General features: G+C 42.3%; 1 protein-coding gene across 1 annotated transcript in view; it reads left to right on the plus strand.

The window, feature by feature from the left end:
* SRRD (SRR1 domain containing) overlaps nucleotides 1–20068 on the plus strand; it is a 25769-nt gene continuing 5701 nt past the window's right edge. The window contains exons 1-6 of the mRNA XM_004479080.5: nucleotides 1–157; nucleotides 3590–3630; nucleotides 16471–16730; nucleotides 16818–16916; nucleotides 19209–19363; nucleotides 19866–19911. Of these exons, the coding sequence (XP_004479137.2) occupies nucleotides 9–157; nucleotides 3590–3630; nucleotides 16471–16730; nucleotides 16818–16916; nucleotides 19209–19363; nucleotides 19866–19911 (750 nt within the window). The 5' untranslated portion in view covers nucleotides 1–8. The remainder of the gene's footprint in view (nucleotides 158–3589; nucleotides 3631–16470; nucleotides 16731–16817; nucleotides 16917–19208; nucleotides 19364–19865; nucleotides 19912–20068) is intronic.

Here is a 20068-nt window from a genome sequence, read left to right on the forward strand (position 1 = left end):
GGAGGCCAATGGCGGCGGCGGCAGCGGCGCTGGAACCCTGGCAGGCTGCGGCTCCACGGAAAAGGCGCCGGCGGCGGAGGGAGGTAGCAGCCGGGGACCCGGCGGCGGAGCCCGAAGCGGACCGCGAGGTAGTGCTTGGTCGCATCCGGGAGGCCGAGTAAGTGCGAGTTCTGACGTCTGGGAAGACTTCTCTGCACCTCATTTTCCCCATCTGCAAACTGGGAGTAATTGCGACACTAAAAGGGTTTATTGTGAAGTTTTATCGGACGTAACCAGCTCAGTACAGATTTGGATCATGGTTTCCAAATACCACGAATAAAGGCCGGTATTCCTGTTTTTGCAGTTACAGATGCCTGATCTTGGGCGAGTAAGGTAGTTTCTCTGTTTTTTCATTCGTGAAATGGGGATAAAAATAGTATCTACGTAGGCTCATTTTGAGGAGTCAGTGAATTAGTAAGTGTAAACTACTTAGAGCAACGCCTGGCACCTCGTAAGCGCTATATTTATTTTGTTAGCTATAAATATATCAATAATTGGTATTAACAGGAGGGAAGTACCAAGAACACCGTTGCCATCACCAGTGTATTGAGCAGCTGCTATGTGCTGACACTAAATTAAGTTTTCTACACACTTTATCATAAAGTTTGAGCATCGCAGCCGCACTAGGAAGTAGGGAATTGAGTCTTAAAGAGCCACAGGTAAGGTGTGGAACCAGATTTCAAACCAAGTCTTTGTGACTCCAAACACCTGTGCTTCAAACTCTCCATTATCCTGTACGATTATCCCTACCACCCCCACCCCTTGGTATGTATCTCAGAAAGCACATAAAACATTGCCTAACGCAGGAAGCACTCAATAAGTGGTACCTGCTATTTGATATTACTACCTTTATTTTCAGCCTTTTAAAGATTCAATAAATAACAGCTTTTGTTAGGGCATCTTCATATCAACATCTGAAAGACAATCACAAGGGGGGTGGGGAGTTAGACTCATATCATGTACTTCTCCTCCCCCCAGAGGGGGAGATTTAGGGTCAAGAGGCAGTGATGACCCCAAAGTTACCAGTGAATAGAAATGTTGCCGACCAGCTGGAAGAACCTGAGAAAAAAGCAGCAGTGACCTTTTTGAGGATCTCTGGAGGTGTCGGTGAAAATGAGCGTGTCTGGGGGGTTAGGGAACACTAAGACTCTTTACAGATCCTTGGACATTGTTACTCTGCCTTGATTTCTTCAGTATTCACCTGGAGCTCCCTGCTTCTCTCTGTACATTGTCCCTGCCCTCATCCTAACCAACTGGGGCCCATTAATTTTGCAAAATCTCTAATCCCACTCACAGGAGGGAGCCTTCCAAATCTCCTTTAAAAAAAAAAAACAAAAAACCCCACAAATACAAGAAAGTGCACAGTGCATAATCGTGTCGCTCGGGGGAATCCTTACAAACCATGACCCATGTCATAGACTCAAGCTAAGAAGCAGAACATTAACGGCCCCCAGAAGCTTCCCTTGGGACCTCTTCTAGTCATCACCCTCCACGATAACCCTTAGTCTGACCTCTACCACTGGAGATGAATTTTGTCTGTTTTTCTGTTTTAACTTTATAAATGGAAGCACATGGTAGGGCTTCTTTCACTCAACATTGTCCTTGGGAGCTACGTCCATGTAGTCACCTGTAGTCATAGACTGCTTATTTTCACTGCTATTTCATTGTATAAATATACCACAACATGTTTGTGCATTCTAGTTAGTGGATATTTGGGTAGTGCTACTGTGAACATTCTTGGGCCTGTCTTTCATGAACATATGTACACATTTCTGTAGCGTGTGTACCTAGGAATGGAATTGTGGGTTCATAGGGCAGGTGAATGTTCAACTTTAGAAATAAGGCACAACAGATTTCCAAAGTTGTTGAACCAGTTTACAGTAGGTATTTTCCTGTCTGATCCTCTTTTACAGATGGGGAAGTAGACTCAGAGAAGAAGGGCTAGTTTGTAGGGACCTACCTATGGAGCTGTGTATAAACCCAGACCTTTTTAAAGATAAAGATCCTTTCACCTGTAATCTTGATTCTCTCCACGTGAGTGCAAGGGTACAGCCCCACCCATCCAGGTACATAGGAGCCTTTGTGTCTCTTGCTTAGCACCTTCCCAGGCATTCACACATTTGGTCCAACTCTCACTCAGGTGTGAATGACTATTGACTCTTAATCATTAGAGCATTTGGCCATTTAAAAGAGACAGCATAAGCCTTAACATTTCTACTTGCTGTGCTTTCAAGTAGAGATTAGGTGAAAATTTTGGGTAGGAGATGCTGAATAAAGCTTTTCCTGAGGCACAGAATTCACATGACAGGAGGAAAGAGCCAAACCACTGTTTTAAGTAGGGGGCCCAGCAGTTAGCTTCCATTCTCAAGTGCATGCACATAAGGATTTCCCAAGCCTTCCTGCATATATTAGAGCTCTCCTTTCCTCTTTGTGAATAGGTTCTGGGCAGACTTTTTCAATTCTTTTTTATTTCTCTCCCCTTCTCCCCTCCCCATTGTCTGCTCTCCTCCATTCACTGTGTGTTCTTCTGCGTCTACTTGCATTATCTGGCGGCCCTGGGAAACTGTGTCTCTTTTTTGTTTTGTCATCTTGCTGCATCAGCTCTCCGTGTGTATAGCGCCTCTCCTGGGCGGGCTGTGCTTTTTTCATGTGGGGTACCTCTTCTTGTGGGGCATACTCATTGCACATGGGGCACCCCTATGTGGGGACACCCCTATGTGGGGACACCCCTGCGTGGCATGGCACTCCTTGCATGCCACAGCACTGCACGTGGGCCAGCTAACCACACGGGTCAGGAGGCCCTGGGGATCGAACCCTGAACCCTCTGTATGGTAGACAGATGCTCTATCAGTTGAGCCACGTCCTCTTCCCCTCAATTCTCTCTCATCCTCTCTGAGTCCCCTGAACCCTGTCCCTGGCTATGGCTTGTGGGTTCAAAACCAGTTCATTTTCATTCATTGTTGATTTTGTTTTGCTCTGGGTTAGTGGAAACCAGCTGACTTGAATAATAGCCCAGACACCTTCTTTTGTCTCTGCCTACCTTCACTTTAGAATTACTGATAATGAAAGCTGTTTCTTGAGCCTTCTCGTGCTAATAGTTAATCCCCTTGTAATCCTCCACAGCAGGTATGATTCTTATCCCTGTTTTAGAAATGAAGAGCTAAAGCTTAAAAAGGCTAAATCTGTGAACTTACCAACTGCTTATTGAGCCACCCCTGTGCCACCCCAGTTCAATGGACCAAGGACATCGCAGTGAACAGAACAAACCCAGCCCCAGCCCCCATGGAAGTCACTGTCTAGACCCGTCCTTGGGAATTGGGCCTCCTCCAGGAACTCTTCCCTCATGCCCACTGAGGGCCGGCAGCACGCGCTCTGGCCCTGGGCGTGTTTACCCTGTGTCCTCCTCATCCTGTCCCTCCAGAAGGGTGGGTCCTGCATCTGAGGGTACCGTCCTCCCGCCGGCACTTTGTTTGTGGGCAGGAGGATCACTGGGAGGGAGGGCAGCCCTGGAAAGAATGGGCATTGACCATGCCATTTTTTTTCTCAACAGGAATGACCTGCTAATCTCTGATTTCTGGAGTTCAGCACTAGGTGAGTACCACCTGATGCACGAGTGGGAGGCTGGGAGGCGGCCCGAATGTGGGCTAAGAAGGGAATCCTGTCCTCACGTGGGGACTGTTGGCTTCACCGGGCAGTGAGCATCCTGGGGTATAATTCTGACTCCCCCCTTTTGGCATTTAACTAACTCGCACACTCAAGTTTCTTTATCTGTGAAATGGGGAGGATGATGTACATAGCCCATAGTGCAGTTTTGTGAATTAATGAGCTGATTTAGTTAAGTGCTACGACAGTGCTCCTCAGCTATACAGAAGGCCATAAATGCTTGCTATTGACATTTCTGTTTATCCTGCTCTTTTCCCTCAACACCACAGTGTAGACTTTTCCTCCATGAGATTATCTCTTCCTAAACATAATGCCGGCTAATGTCAGTGCATGGAATGATCATGCCCTTTGCTGTCCTTTGTATTGAGGGACATTTAGCTTGTGTCCTTTTTTTTAATTGCTTTTTGGTTATTATCCATAACTCTGCAGTGAGCACCTTTATTTGTCAAGGTTTTCCAAAATTTAGAATAACTTCCTTAGGATCTGTTCCCAGAAGTGGAATCATTGCATCAAAGGAAGTAGCTGACTTGGCATCCATTAGCAGTGAAAAGAACAAATCCAGTCCTGGCTGCCATGGAGGGGTGGCAAGTTGGTCTTCAAAAAGCTTTTTACCTTGTTCTCCTACCAGCAAAACTAAAGAACCAGTTTTTCATGCAAGCTTTTCTAGCCTAGAGTCTTATTTAAAAATATCTCTGCTAATTTGATAGGTGGAAACCAGTATCTTACTGTTGGAAAGTGTGACTTTTTGCTTTTTTGTTTCTTGCACAGATTTGTTGAACTAAATTCAATACTAATATAATAAAAAAGGAGGGACAGGAGAACTCACTTCTATATGAGAAGATTTGAACAGAGGATGTTTCCTTAGGCTCTTGAAAATCACAACCCACGTCTTCTTTGGACTTACTAAAGTCTTTCTATTCCCAGCCATTTATAGTGTGTGTTTCTTTTATTTTTTATTTTATTTTTACAATGTGTTCTTGAGAGCTGTGCTCTTCCCTTCTTTGTCAAGATTGATTAAAAGGAAAAAAAAGCTAGTTCAGAACATGGTCTGAGTTTACCAGGTACCTCCTATTAAATTAGGATGTGTTCACATGAGTGTTTTAGTTAGAAATTGCCCATGAATATAACGGTTTTTGTTGGTTTGGTTATTTGGGGTTTTTTTGCCTAAAAAATTCTCTCGGGTGTAGGTCATGGGAGTCAAGGGCCAGGACACGCTGCCAGGTGTTGGTGGGTGTGGCTCCATGTCCCGGGCGAGCTTGGGAGTGAGGCCATCAGCTCTTCCTGCTGGGAGTGGGAGCCATCCCTCTTCTGCCCCTTCCTCCCTGGATCTGCAGGCTTCCCTTTTTTTTCTTTTTTTTTTTTAAGCAGTTTTATTGACAAATATTGTGTGATTGCACTAATATGAACTAAGTATAATAAGCAAACTCATAAAAATTAGACTCTAGAACATAGGTTACTAGGAGATAGAATGGGGGTAGACAATAGGGAGTTGATGTTTGATTTGTGCAGAATTTCTATTAAGGTTGGCTGCAAAGATTTGGAAATGGATAGAGATGAGGGTAACATAATACTCTGAGTATAATTAACAGTGTTGAAATATGTGTGTGAATGAAGTTGTAAGGGGAAGTTTTAGGTCATGCCTGTTACTAGAAGGAAAGCTAGAGGATAAAACATGGGACTGTAAAACATACTGAGCCCTGTGGTGGATGATGTCCATGGTGAAAAGGACAAATACAAGGACATTCTTTCATGAGCGATAACAAGTGTATGTCACTATTACAAGGCGTTAATAATAGGGGGGTGTATGAGGAAAAATATACCTAAGGTAGACTGTGGTCTAGAGTTAACAGTAAAATTTTAATATTCTTTATAAATAAATCTATAGAGACAGATTAGTGAGTATGTAGGGCTTGGGAAGGATAGAGGGATTAAGAGGTGACTGCTAAGGGGTGTGGAGTTTTTCTTTTTGTAGTAATGAAAATGTTGTAAAATTGATGGTGGTGATGAATGTATAACTCTATGGTTATACCAAACACCACTGATTGTACACCACAGATGGATTGTATGGTATGTGAATACATCTCAATAAAACCGCTTTAGAAAAAAAAAAAAAAAAGGCCCACAGACCCAGGGAGGAAAGGACAGAGCAGCAAAGGGTGATTTTTGCTTTTTTTTTTTTAATAAATTTCCCTCTCAGCACTGCCTTTGCTGCAGCCCATAAGTTTTGATATGTTGTGTTCTCATTTTCATTTGTCTAGAGATATTTATTGTTTAAGAATGTATTGTTTAACCTCCATATATTAGTGAATTTTCCTATTCTCCTCCTGTTACTGATTTCCAGCCTCATTCCATTATGGTCAGAAAGTGTTTTGTATAATTTCAGTCTTTTTAAATGTATTGACCTGTTTTATGACCAGATGTGTGGTCTATCCTGGAGAATGATCCATGCGCACTTGAGAAGAATGTATGTCCTGCTGTTTTGGGATGCAGTGTTCTGTACATGTCTGTTAGGTCTAGTTCATTTATCATATTATTCAGGTTCTCTGTTTCCTTATTGATACTTTTGTCTAGATGTTCTGTCTTTTGATGAGAATGGTGTATGGAAGTCTCCAACTATTATTGTAGAGATGTCTATTTCTCCCTTCATTTTTGCCGCTGTTTGCCTCATGTATTTTGGAACACCCTGGCTAAGTGCATAAATATTTATCGTTGTTATGTCTTCTTGGTGGTTTGTACTTTTATAAATATATAGGGTCCTTCTTTGTCTCTTAAAACTGTTTTACATTTAAAGTCTATTTTGTCTTATATTAGTATGGCTACCCAGCTCTGTTTTTTTATTACTGTTTGCATGGAATATCTTTTTCTAACCTTTTACTTTCAATCTATTTGTGTCCTTGGGTCTAAGATGAGTCTCTTATAGACAGCATATGGATGGCTCATTTTTTTCATCCATTCTGCCAATCCATATCCTTTGATTGGGGAGTTTTAATCCAGTAATATTCAATGTTATTACTCTAAAGGCAGTACTTTTAGCTTTTATATGCCATCTTATTTTTGTTTCTTTTTTTACCTTTTTAGTTACTCTTACTGATAATCTTCATTTCTATATTCTCCTCCAAGCCTATCCCATCTCCCCTGTCTTTTCCTTTCAGCCTGCTGAGCTCCCTTTAGTACTTTTTTATTCTGTTTTTGAACCTTTAGTATTTTTTTAAAGATTAATTTATTTATTTCTCCCCCTCCCCCACTGTCTGCTCTTTGTGTCCATTCGCTGTGTGTTCTTCTGTGTCCGCTTGTATTCTAATCAGGCAGCACCGGGTATCTGTGTCTCTTTTTGTTGCGTCATCTTGCTGCATCAATTCTCCGTGTGTGTGGCACCACTCCTGGGTGGGCTGCGGTTTCGTGCAAGGCAGCTCTCCTTGCACAGGGGCTCCTCCTTTCGTGGGGGACACCCTTACGCGGGGGCATCCCTGTGTGGGCCAGCACACATCCCTGCATGGGCCAGCTCACACAAACTTGAACCTCCTATACGGTAGGTGGATGCTCTATCTGTTGAGCCACATCTGCTTCCCCCCTGTAATATTTTTTGTAGGGTAGATCTCTTGTCAACAAACTTTCTTGGCTTCTATTTATCTGTGAGTATTTTAAGCTGTCCCTCATTTTTGGACAATGTTTTTGTCAGGAGTCTCTAGGGAAACAGAATCAATAGGAGATACCTGTAAATATTGTTAGATTTTATAAAATTGACTTACATAACTGTGGGAGTGCACAATGCCCAGTTCCGTAGCAGGGTTAGCTGCAAGCTGCAAACTCTGATGAAGGTTTTTGATGAATTCCCCAAGAGAGGCTGGCTGGCTGAAGTAGAGGTGGAAGTTCTCTCTTCTTACTGCTGAAATCATCACTTCTCTTTTTAAAGTCTTTGGATGAGACATTTCTCATTGCTGAACGCAGTCTCCTCCATTATAGTAGAGATAATAATCAGCTATGAGGTGTAATCACCTTACTGATGATATAAGTCCAGAAATGTCCTCACAGTAATAATTAGGCCAGTGTTTGCTTGATCAAACAACTGGGGACTATTATCTGGCCCTGTTCACACATGAACCTAACCATCACAGACAGTTTTGCAGGATAAAGAAATCTTGACTGGCGTTTTTTCTTTTTCAGTACCTTAAATATAGCATACCACTGCCATCTCACCTCCATGGTATCTGATGAGAAAATCGGCACACTTAGTCCTATTGAGCATCTCTTGTATACGATGAATCACTTTTCTCTTGCCACTTTTGGGATGCTTTATCTTTGGCATCTGGCATTCTGATTAGTATGTGTCTTGCAGTAGTCTGTTAGGATTTATTCTGTTTGGAGTACACTGCCTTTCTTGGACATGTATATTTAAATCTTTCATAAGAAAGAGTTGGGAAGTTATTGGATAGTATTTCCTCAGATATTCTTTCAGCTCCTTTTCCCTTCTCTTCTTTTGGGACACCCATGACACACGTTTGCATGCTTTGTGCTATTATTCACTTCCCTGAGAGCCTGCTCAATTTTTTCCATTCTTCATCTCTTCTGTCTGTTCGAGTTCATTTTATCTATCTTCTCGTACACTGATCCTTTCTTCTGCCTGTTCAAATCTACTGTTGTATGCCTCTAGTGTATTTTTAGTCTCTTCTATTGTGCCTTTCATTCCCATAAGTTCTGTTATTTTTCTTAGCAAGCTTTTTAAAAAAATCTTTTAAAAAACTTATTGAAATATATCACTCATACATAACATACATAAACAATAAGTATATAATAATAGTTGTGAACTTACAAAACAAACATATATAGCATCATACAGGACTCACCCTACCACCAATGACTTGCATTGTTGTTAAACCTTTTTAATGATTAAATAGCATTGTCAAAATATTACTAGTAAACAAAGTATTTTCCCCCAACCAATCCTATTGTTATTATCTTTATATCATTTATATATGAACATACATATACATGTATATATACATACTTTTACTATAAGTATGTAAAAGTTGTGAACTTAAAAGCAAACACGCATAACATCATACAGGGATCCCATACATCAGCCCTCCACCAACACCTTGCATTGTCATAAGACATTTGTTACACATTATGAAAGAATATTGTCAAAATCTTAATACTAATCATAGTCCTTATCTTATCTTTGGTGTGTTATTCCCCCAATCCACCCTATTATTATTTTTAAAATATATTTTTATGACAGAAGTTATAAACTTATAAAACAATCATGTCCATGTGCAGAATTCCCAGATAACACCCCTCCATCAGCACACCACAATGTGGTGTGTCATTTGCTACAGATAAAATAATATCATCCGATTGTTACCATGTCCATAGTGTACACTTGGCTCACATTTTTCATACTGCCTCAGTATCAACACAGTATATCTTGCACATAGACGCAAGAATATTATATTATTACTACTAACCACAGTTCATAGGTCATTACAGCTGTATTTTTCCCATGCTTCTCCACATTCCCAGCACCCTGCAGAAGTGATATACATTTGCTCTAGCTAACAAAGGACACTTGCATCTGTACCATCAACCGCAATTCTCATCTGCCTCTTGGTTTACTGTGCTATCCAGTTCCTAGATAATCTTCTAGCATTCTGTCAATTGGCATTTACATAACTAGACTACCATTTTCAGTTACATCCCCATTTATAAACTAGCTGTTACTTTGTGTGTTACCATCCACTCTATACATTTCCACACTTTTACAGTAAAGCTAATTAAAACTTCTACATACATTAAACATCACTAGTCCACTCAGTCCTCCTCTTACCTCCTTTAAGAATCCACCACCTACCACTAGGTCTTGAAGATATTTTCCAGTAATTTCTTCTAGAAGTTTTATGGTTCTTGCTTTTATTTTTAGTTTTTTTTAATCCATTTTGAGTTAATTTTTGGATAAGGTATGAGATAGGGGTCCTCTTTCCTTCTTTCAGCTATGGATATCCAATTCTTTCAGCACCATTTGTTGAATGGATTGTTCTGCCCAAGCTGTGTGCTTAGCAAGCTTTTGAATTCTTTAAGTTTACCCAGTGTCTTCTTTTTTTAAGCAGTTTTGTTCACACACCATACATTTCACCCAGAGTGTACAATTAATGGCTCTCAGTATGTAATTAATTACAGAGTTTTGCATTCATCACCACAACCAATTTTATAACACTTTCACTGCTTAAAAAAAAAATTGTACCACTTAATACCTCCGTACTATTGACCCTTAGCATGAGTGTGGTACCCATGTTACAACTAATTAAATAATATTAAAATATTACTCTTAACTGTAGTCCACAGTTTGCCTTAGGTGTATTTTTCCCATATATTACCCCATTGTTGACATCTTGTAATAGTGGTATGCGTTTGTTCTAGTTAATGGAAGAAGAGTGTCATACTTGTACTATTAGGCACACTTATCATCTACAGTAGGGTTCACTATGTTATAGAAGTGTTTCATCTTCTAGCTTTCCATCTGGATACATGACCCTAAACATTTTGTTGTTGTTGTTAATAATAAATTTTATTTTTAGAGAAGTTTTAGAGTACAGAAAAGTTATATCAAAAGTATGGGGTGAGGGTAAGCAGATGTGGCTGAAGCAATTGGGCTCCTGCAACAAGAGACACAGGAAGAAAAACATAATGAGAGACACAGCAAAAGCAGAGAACAGAGTGGCTTCAGCGATTAGATGCCTCCCTCCCACACTGAAGGTCCCAGATTGAGTTCCCATTGCCTCCTAAAGAAACAAAGAAGACAAGCAGACACAGCAAGTGCAAACAATGAGGGGGTAGGGAGAGATAAATAAAAATAAATCTGAAAAAAAAATATTTTGGTGGGGGGGAAGCAGATGTTTCTCAAGCAATTGAGCTCCCTCCTACCACATAGGAGGTCTGTGGTTCAGTTCCTGGTACCTCCTAAAGGAGACAGCAAGCTGGCCCAAGATGCAACAAGAGACACAAGAAGAAAAACATAATGAGAGACACAGCAAAGCAGGAAACAGAAGTTTCTGGTACCTCCTAAAGACAATGAGCCAGACAGCGAGCTGATGTGATGGGCAGGCATGGCAAGCTGATGCACCAAGAGACACAAGAAGAAAAATGTAAACAAAGCAGGGAATGGAGGTGGCCTAAGTGATTAGGCACCTCCCTTCCACATTGGAGGTCCCAGGTTCAGTTCCCGGTGCCTCCTAAATAAACAAAGAAGATGAACAAACACAGCAAGTGCAAGCAATGAGGGGGGGGGTGAGGAGAAATAAATAAAATAAATCTTAAAATATATATATAGAGAGAGACAGAGAAAGGGTTCCAGTATAATCTACCTACACCCACATTTTCCCCTGTTAACATCTTACATTAGTGTCATACATTTGTTTCCAGTTGATGAAACAATATTGAAAGAGCCTATAGTTTACATTATGGTTTACACTTTGTGATGTACAATTTTAAAAGTTTTGACAAATGTATAATGACATGTATCCATCATTGCAGTATTATACAGAACAATTCCAATGCCCTGTATTCCACATATTCTTACCTCCCCCTCCCTTCAGAACCTTTGGTAAACACTGTCTTTGTATCAGTGTTACAAGCTGTTCCACACTGTGATAACTAGAGTAATAATAAATCTACTTTAGTCCATGGTTACACGCCCCCCTTATGTTCATTCCTGTTTTGGGGGGATGGAACTTGTCCATCACCATCATATTGTTTGTTTTCCTAGGCAAGTCCAATGAACTGGAGAGTAAGTATTGGTCACAACTCTAATGAGATTCAGGGCTCAACCAGCATATGAACAGACTGAAAATTTAAATCTCTGAGACATATATTTAATAGGTATAATGAAAATTATAGGTTCAAATAAAAGGGGTAGAAGAATCATGAGTAGGGAAATTATAAATGAGTCTAACTCATACACTGGGGAAATAGCTTTTCATGTACTACAAAATAAGGCCTGCCAATGGGGTACTGATTTCCTGTGATCTGCCCTGCCTATAGTGTCCAGACATACCTAGAGCCCTCAGGAGCACTTTTGTTCAAGGGTTTGTTTTACTAGGGCAGATAGTGAAATCTGCCTGAGACCTGCATAAGCCTAACCTTTGGAATGATCTCCTGACTCACTTTGAAATCTCTCAGCCATACAAACTCTTTTGTATTTAATGTTTCCCCCTTTTGGTCAAAGTCTTTTTCCAAATCTATCACTAGCTGGCGGTTGGTAGTAATCCCTCGGTGCCAGGGAGGCTCTTCCCAGGGTGTCATGTCCCACATCAGGGGGATGGTAGTGAGTTTATTGGATGAGTTTGGCTTAGAAAGAGGGCATATTTGAGTAACAAGGTTTTTGGGAGGTAACTCTTAGGCTTTAGTTATTATTCAACTAATTTTCAATTTTACAGGAATAAGGTTCATAAATACAAGCATCAGTATCAAAGTCTTGGTATATTGACCTGATTTCTTTTATCAGTCACTGCCCATATACTCCAGAGATTTTTGCTACCTTATTTGAGAAAGTAGGAGGACTCCCCAGGATGGGTGTTTACTATTTCGTTGGCTACTATGTGGGTCTCCACCCACTGAGAAAATACACCTATGACATGAACACACTCATATCCCATAGAGGCATGCCCCAGGTGCACCCCTACCTACACATCCCCTCCCCCCCGCAACACCCTGCACCAGTGATGCTTCCCTGTCCTAGATCCCAAAAGAAAACTCGCACTGTTGTGTGCTCAGCCATGATCCGATCCTCGGCCTCCCCAGAGTTCTCCGAGCCACACATTCACCTGTTCCATCCCCCAGGCCTTCCCTGAACACCATGGACTGCCAAACGCCCCTTCCCCCAACCCCACTCACACTCACATTCCAGCACTGTCAGCCACACTCATTGCTGCCCCACTATCACCTCCATCCAATGCCAAAATGCAACCATCGACCTTACAGATTCTGGCCAGATTGAGCATTGGCTCACCAATCTCTGCTCCCTTTCTGTCTACCTCTGTGAATCTGTTCAATATCCTTAGTTCAGTATGAATGAGATCATGCAATATTTGTCCTTTAGTAACTGGGTTACTTCACTCAGTGTAAGGTCCTCAAGGTTCATCTATGTTGTTGCATGTGTCAGTACTTCTTTCCTTCTTACAGTTAAATAATATTCCATCATATGTATATACCATATTTTGTTTATACACTCATCAAAAATACACACTTTGGGGAATGGGTGTAGCTCTGTAGTTGAGTGCCTGCTTCCCATGTATGAGGTCCCAGGTTCAATCCCTGGTACCTCCTTAAAAAGTAAAAAATAAAAAAGTATACCAACACTTGGGTTGCTTCCAGCTTTAGGCAGTTATGAATAATGCCACAATTAACATTAGTGTGCATGTATTTGTTCGTGTCCCTGTTTTCAATTCTTGGTATATTCCCAGGGGAGGGATTGTCGGATCATATGACAATTCTATACTTAGCTTCCTGAGGCACCGCCAAAGTGTCCTCCATAGTGGCTGTACCATTCTCCATTCTCACCAGCAGTAAATGGGTGTTCCAGTTCCTCCTTTTTTTTTTTTTTTAATAGCATCAGTCTAGTAGGTATAAAAGGATATCTCATTGTAGTTTTGATTTGCATTTCCCTAATAGCTAGTGATGTTGAGCATCTTTTCATGTGCTTTTAGCTATTTGTATTTCCTCTTTGGAAAATTGTCTATTCAGATCTCCTGCCTATTCTTAAATGGGTTGCTGATCTTATTTTTGAGATGTAAGATTTCTTTATATGCTGGAAATTAGACCCTTATAAGTAGTTCCCAAATATTTTCTCCCATAAAGTAGGCTGCCTTTTTATTTTCTTGGCAAACTCATTTGAAGCACAAAGGTTATTAATTTTGAGGAGGGCCCGTTATCTGGTTTTTTTTCTTCCATCATTCACACTTTAGGTGTAAGGTTTATGAAATCATGAGTTTAAGTGGGATTGGTATTAATTCTTCTTGAAGTGATTGGTAGGATTTACTTGTGAAGCCTGGTCCTGGACTTTTCTTATTGGGAGGCTTTTGATGACTGAATCTCCTGTGGATTCAGTCTAGAGTCAGTGTAGGTTGCTCATGTCTAGGAAATTGTCCCTTCCATTTAGGTTGTCTAATTTGTTGGCATATAGTTGGTCATAGTATCCTCTTGTGATCTTTTTTCTTTCTGTGGGGTTAGGAGTAATGCCTCCCTCTCATTTCTGATTTTATTTGCATCTCCTCTCTCTTCTTTGTCAGTCTAGCTAAGGGTTTGTCAATTGTAGTGATCTTTTCAAAACACCAACTTTTTGGTTTTGTTGGTGGTCTGTTGTTTTTTGTTCTCAATTTCATTTTGGTTTTGTTGGTGGTCTGTTGTTTTTTGTTCTCAATTTCATTTATTTCTGTTCTAGTTTTTAATATTTCTTTCCTTCTGCTTGCTTTGCGATTAGTTTGCTTTCTTTTTCTTGTCCTTGCCGGTGCGCAGTTAGGTCTTTGATTTCAGCTCTTCTATTTTAACATAGACATTTAGGGCTATGAATTTCCATCTTGGCAGTGCCTTCACTGTATACCATAAGTTTTGTTTTCTTTTTTGTTCATCTCATATATTTGCTAATTAACTGGCAGTTTCTTCTTTGACCCACTTGATTGTTTAGGAGTGTGTTGTTCGGCCTCACACATCTGTGAATTTTCTCCTTTCTCATCTTTTATTAATTTCCAGTTTCATTCCATTATTATCTGAGAAGGTACTTTGTATAATTTCAGTCATTGACTGTCATAAATATCTATGCACCTAAATACCTGAGGCAAAGTCTGAAGGGAGAAACAGACATCTCTATAATAATCGTTGGAGACTTCAACACACCACTCACATCATTAGATAGAACTAGACAGAAGATCAACAGGGAAAGAGAGGACTTGAACAATATTGTAAATAAGCTAGACCTAACATACAGAAAGTTGCATCCTAAATCAGCGGGTTTATTTTTTTTTCATGGTAAAGCCTGCTTTATTTGTGGCAGTTAGTACAAGTCAATAAATATCAATCCCCCAAAGCTCAGTTATGTATCAGGTTACTGATCCATAGAGAGCTGAATTAAATTGTACCAACTGGGAAGCGGACTTGGCTTAACTGATAGAGCATCCACCAACCACAAAGGAAGTCCAGGGTTCAAACCCAGGGCCTCCTGGCCCATGTGGCGAGTTGGCCCACATGCGGTGCTGATGCGTGCAAGGAGTGCCGTGCCATGCAGGGGTGTCCCCACATAGGGGAACCCTACATGCAAGGAGTGCACCCCTCAAAGGAGAGCCACCCCGCGTGAAAAAAGTGCAGCCTGCCCAGGAGTGGCGCCACACACATGGAGAGCTGACGCAGCAAGACAATGCAACAAAGAGAGAGACAGATTCCTGGTGCTGCTGACAAGAATGTAGGGGACACAGAAAAACACACAGCAAATGGACACAGAGAGCAGACAACGGAGGTGAGGGGGAAGAGGAGAGAAATAAATGAAAAATCAATATTAAAAAAAAATTGAGCTAACTGATTGCTGGGATGATAAAGTGAAGTCAGATTACATAAAAGTTAAATTGAAAATATAGGGATTCCCATATACCACACCTCCTGCTCCTCTCACATTTCCCCCACAGTAACAATACACCTCCTTATCGGCAGCAGCCAGTCACGGGTGTCCTCTGACTCTGTTTTTTGCCTGGGCTATCTCTTCCTGTTTCTTGGTGTGACTTGTAATCTTTTGCAAGGTCTAGACATCTAGGCATCTGATGTTCCTGATGAGTTTGCTCTCTGATGGTCAGCTTCTCTTGCCTAGGGTTTTAATGGTGATTGGCATTGTGTTCAGGCTCTTTGACAGTTGGTTCAACCTGTCATAGATCTTTACAGTCGCCTGTATATAACTGATCAGAACAGGGCCAGGGTGCAGACAAGCCCAAAGGACCCTGGGGAGAGGGGCAGGAAAGAGGCCTAAAAGCCTTTTTTTTTTTTTTTGGCTCGCCCAAACTCCACCTTCCTTCCTGGCCTTCCAGCAGGTGGTGCTCTTCGTCACACTATTCCACACAGCCCTAAGAAGGGAGTGTGTTTTTTCAACCTCCGCAGATTCCACACTTGGCGGGGGCAGTGTTGAAAAAGTGCCTGCAGGGAACCCTGTCTGGGCAGGCTAGAAGGGCGATTCACAGCTGGGACCCAGTGTTCCAGACTCACCAATCAGAAGCCACATGAGGTCCTCAACCAGGCCCCGCAGAGGAATGCCTCCCTGTCCCTCTCCACAGGCAGCTGCCGGCCCCAGGCTGCACCCAAGGCTGCTTGCCTCGAGTGGGTCTAAGTGCCAGCAGCCACTGCGGTGGAACCATTCACTCAGGTTTTTGTTTCTTTTTTTCCACTTATGATAGTGGCAATTACTCTGTTCTGTAAACAAATCCATTTTATTGATATATTAATAAAGCATATGATTCTTCCAAATTTTACAACCCAAAAGTGTACAGTTTTTTTTACTGCGATCTTCCCATCCTGCTCTTTTCCTGGGTGCTGTACAGTGCTTGCCTGGCCTCCAGAGCCCCAGAACTGTTGTTTTGGGCAGTTTCTCCCTGTCTACTACCTGTTTTCGCAGGGGGAAAGTGTTCTGTAGCTCCCTACTCCATCTTCCCTGGAAGCTCCCTGTGTGCTTCTCTGGTGGCTAGTTTGCTTCACAGGGTCCAAGCATATCTTCTGACTGCATTCAGGGGTCTGTTCTTTCAGAAACCATAAGCAAATGTCTTAGGAAGCATCTGGAACAACTGAAGGCCCCTGTGGACATGCTTTCAGAAGCCCTGGGAAACCTACATCTTGATTCGTTGCCAAGTGAGTCGGATTTGGCCCCTGGCTCTGTCCCTGGAGAGACGCTGGTCACTGGAACCTGCCATTTGAGGTGTGTGTGTTACGGCATTGGGAACTTTGCCACCTGCATCATAGCCAGAAACCAGCTGACGTTTTTGCTACTCTTCCTGGAAAAGTGCCAGGTAAAGTTTTGGACTCATCTTTCTCCCTCCCCTTGCCTTGCACAGATGTTTGGATTGAAGTAGACAACTCCTTCTTCCCTTCTGCAGATTCCCAGAAGTCACTGCTGGGTGTACGACCCTCTATTTAGCCACCTTGAAATTGCCATTCTTAATGTCCTCGGTGTGACTGTTATCAGTGAGAATGAGGTAAGTGGTTTGGGGGTGGGGGCTGCATAATCCTGCCCAAACTGATCCCAGGCTCTGTCCTCTCAACATCAGTTTTCTTTGAAATGGTGGTTATTCCTTCCCACTGCCTGCTTTCTTTCTGCCTGTAATGTGTGATCAACCAGTCCTCCACACTTTGGCTGTTGTGAAATAAACTGCACAGATGGCATGAAGTAGAACACGTTAGGTTTGCAAAATTCTCAGAATTCCTTGTCCAGAAATCATTCTAAGTTGGTATTTACTTTTGCTTTTAAAAAGGAAGGAGGGCACATAGTCTCGGTGCCTCGAGATGAGGTCTTTCTGGCTTTACTTGAGGCTGTTCTGGGAGAGATGATTAAAGGGATCAGAACACAGCATCACCTTCTTTGAGGCAGGAGCTCAGGCACACTGATAGCACCTGGCTTTGAGTTGTGACGAAATCCTCTTCCACCCCTGCATTCTACCAAAATAGTTGGGATTCAAAATTTCTGATGCCTGGAAAACTAGAGATTTATTTCACAAGCAAAGGGCTGAAGCCAACATGGGCAGATACCTCTGCATTTAGTTTTGCTTTTTTTTTTTTTTTTTTTTTTTTTGAGATTATAGTTACCGCTTCCATGTCACAGGGGTTAGGGCTCTGTGATCTGGAAAATCCACCTTAAATTTTTGGCCCTCCCTTTGTACCAGAGAAGAAATCTGATTTTTTTTTTTCCAGTATGGAGGACCAGGACCTTTGCCCAGTCCCTCCACTTCTAGCTGAAAGTGGAGGGTTTTCTTCTTTCTTGGCCACTTCTGTTCCATCCTGCCCAGGGGTGGCCAGGTTCACTGATAGATTAACCACTCAGCACTAAGCACTCTCCCCGCCCATAACCTCCCCTCCTTTCCCCTTGCTTAGACATAGTTCCAGTGTTTCTAAAGTACACTTTTTCTGGTCCTTTCTCCATTCCCACCCCCAAGTGGGCTTTTTTCCCACCTTCCCGGGTTCAGATTCCTGACTGCCTTGCTCACCACCCCTTTCCCCTCCCCTCCCCCTCGGCCCTGTCTTTCTGAAACTGCCCTCTTCCGTCCCTTTACCTTTCACCACTCTGGCCTCACACCACACAGCGCAGGCGTCGCCCTGTATACCCCTCCTCCCCTCTCTACCCCCTCCCTTTCTGCCTCTCTCATCTTCTGGTGCTTTAAAGATCATTGTTAGCCTACCCCACCCCGCCCACCCCACTGTTTCTTATGCTGACCCACAATATATCTAAACTGCGATGGGGAAAGTCATGATGTGGAAGGAGAGCAGTATAAGAAATTGTTTGGTTCCTGTGTGTATGTGCCCATGCTCATCTGTCTGTCCATCCATCCTGAACTTTCATCTCATTACTAATTATAAAACTAGGCCTGGGTGAGAGCAGAGTCATTCCCTGATGTTGGGAAGGTCCTAAAACACTGTCATTCAATTCAATCAGTCTTTTCTGAATGCCTGCTCTCTGCTAGGCAGGGAGCTTGGTGGTGGCGGCATGATAAATGAACCACTCTGCTTTGGTGAGCCCACAGTCACTTCAGAGCACCTGGTTTGTGAAAAGTTAAGCGAGAAATGGAACAGTGAGGCAGAATCTCATACTAGGAACTGAGGCAACTCAGATGATTGGGTCTGTTTAGGGGCTGAGGAAGGTTCCTGGAAACTGAGCTGGCCTTCGAAGGTCGACCAGGATAGCCAGGACCAGGGTTGCAGGCAGCCTGCACAGAGCCATGAAACAGCCGGGCATTCAGGAAGCCACTGCCCGTTTGTCATTAACGTAAGGGAAACTATAAGAGGGGGCGAGAGCTAGACCACAAAGGGCCTTATGTTCCCTGCCAGGAATTTGGCTGTAGAGCAGTGTTTCTCAACCCGGGGTCTGCGGTGCAAAAGTCGCAGGGATACATTTGGGGGGCACGAATTATGATGGGGTCTGCACAGGGTGGCACAGGAACCATGGAAGATTACGGAACCGTTAACTGTTGCCAAGCCTTCTGCTCGTGTCTTGGATCCAGGAAAGCTGTGAGTCCAGACCTTTCTGTGTTCATGGGATGTACATTTGTTAAGTAAACATTAGTTCTTTCTGGGCATTGTGATTTTTTAGTCCCATGTAATTTTATATAATTACATAATTTAGTAGATTTCACAAACACTAATAGACTATTCCACAATGAAATTTAGTTTTCCTTACTTCAGCTTCTCTTCCTCTCAGCTTTGTTAATTTAGGTATTTTCTCTACCTCACCTTGTTGCAAGAAATACAAGTGTTTACATCTGTTAATGTATCCTCAGGAAGGAAAACGGAGCATCTGTGGCAAGCCCACCATCTTTTACATGATCCATTGTGGGACAGCGTTGTACAACAACCTCTTATGGAGTAACTGGTCAGTAGATGCCCTTTCCAAAGTGATCATCATTGGAAACAGTTTCAGAGGACTTGAGGAAAGGTGAGCCTGAGATTCTGTTAACCCCAAGCCGAGGCCCTTACCTCAGGTTTGATTCACAGCAGAAGACACTTTCATTGCTCTTCTCTGCTTGGAAATGTTTTTCTAGAAGGAGCTGGACCAAGGGTTGCAGACAGGGGATATGGGAATCCTGAGTCAAGAAGTGAGCAAGCTCAGGAGTCTCTTTGCCACTGACTGACCCTGTCCTTATGACAGACAAAAATGCTTTGGAAAACGGGGGAAATCATTTGATTTCTCTGCCTACAGCTGTGACCCTCATTGTTTCACTGTGCTCAGGTTTCTGCTCTGCCATCTTTCTCCTGACACATTAACTGGGTGCGCTGACTTGGAAACTCACATTTCCCACTGAATATTTTCACCTACTCCATGTCCAAAATGCTTTCCTGAATCCCTGCTATGCTTGAATTATCTTGTCTTTCTTTCTGTCTTAAGTTGAATAGAACTACTCTCATACCTCCTAATCATGATTTCTTTTGATTTCTAGGTTCCTGACAAGGATTTTGCAGAAAAATTATCCCTACATTGCTAAGGTACCTATCTGGACAAAGGGGTTGGGATGGAAAAGGGAATAAAATCATACTAGTTTTTTCACTTCCTTTAAGCATTCTACCTTTATATGTGTAGGAGGAAACAGACTAATTGACGACAGACTGGTTGCTGTACTGTCCACGAGCACTCTCTATTCTG

The sequence above is a fragment of the Dasypus novemcinctus genome, chromosome 19 (genome assembly GCF_030445035.2).
Source record: "Dasypus novemcinctus isolate mDasNov1 chromosome 19, mDasNov1.1.hap2, whole genome shotgun sequence".
Lineage (NCBI taxonomy): Eukaryota > Metazoa > Chordata > Mammalia > Cingulata > Dasypodidae > Dasypus > Dasypus novemcinctus.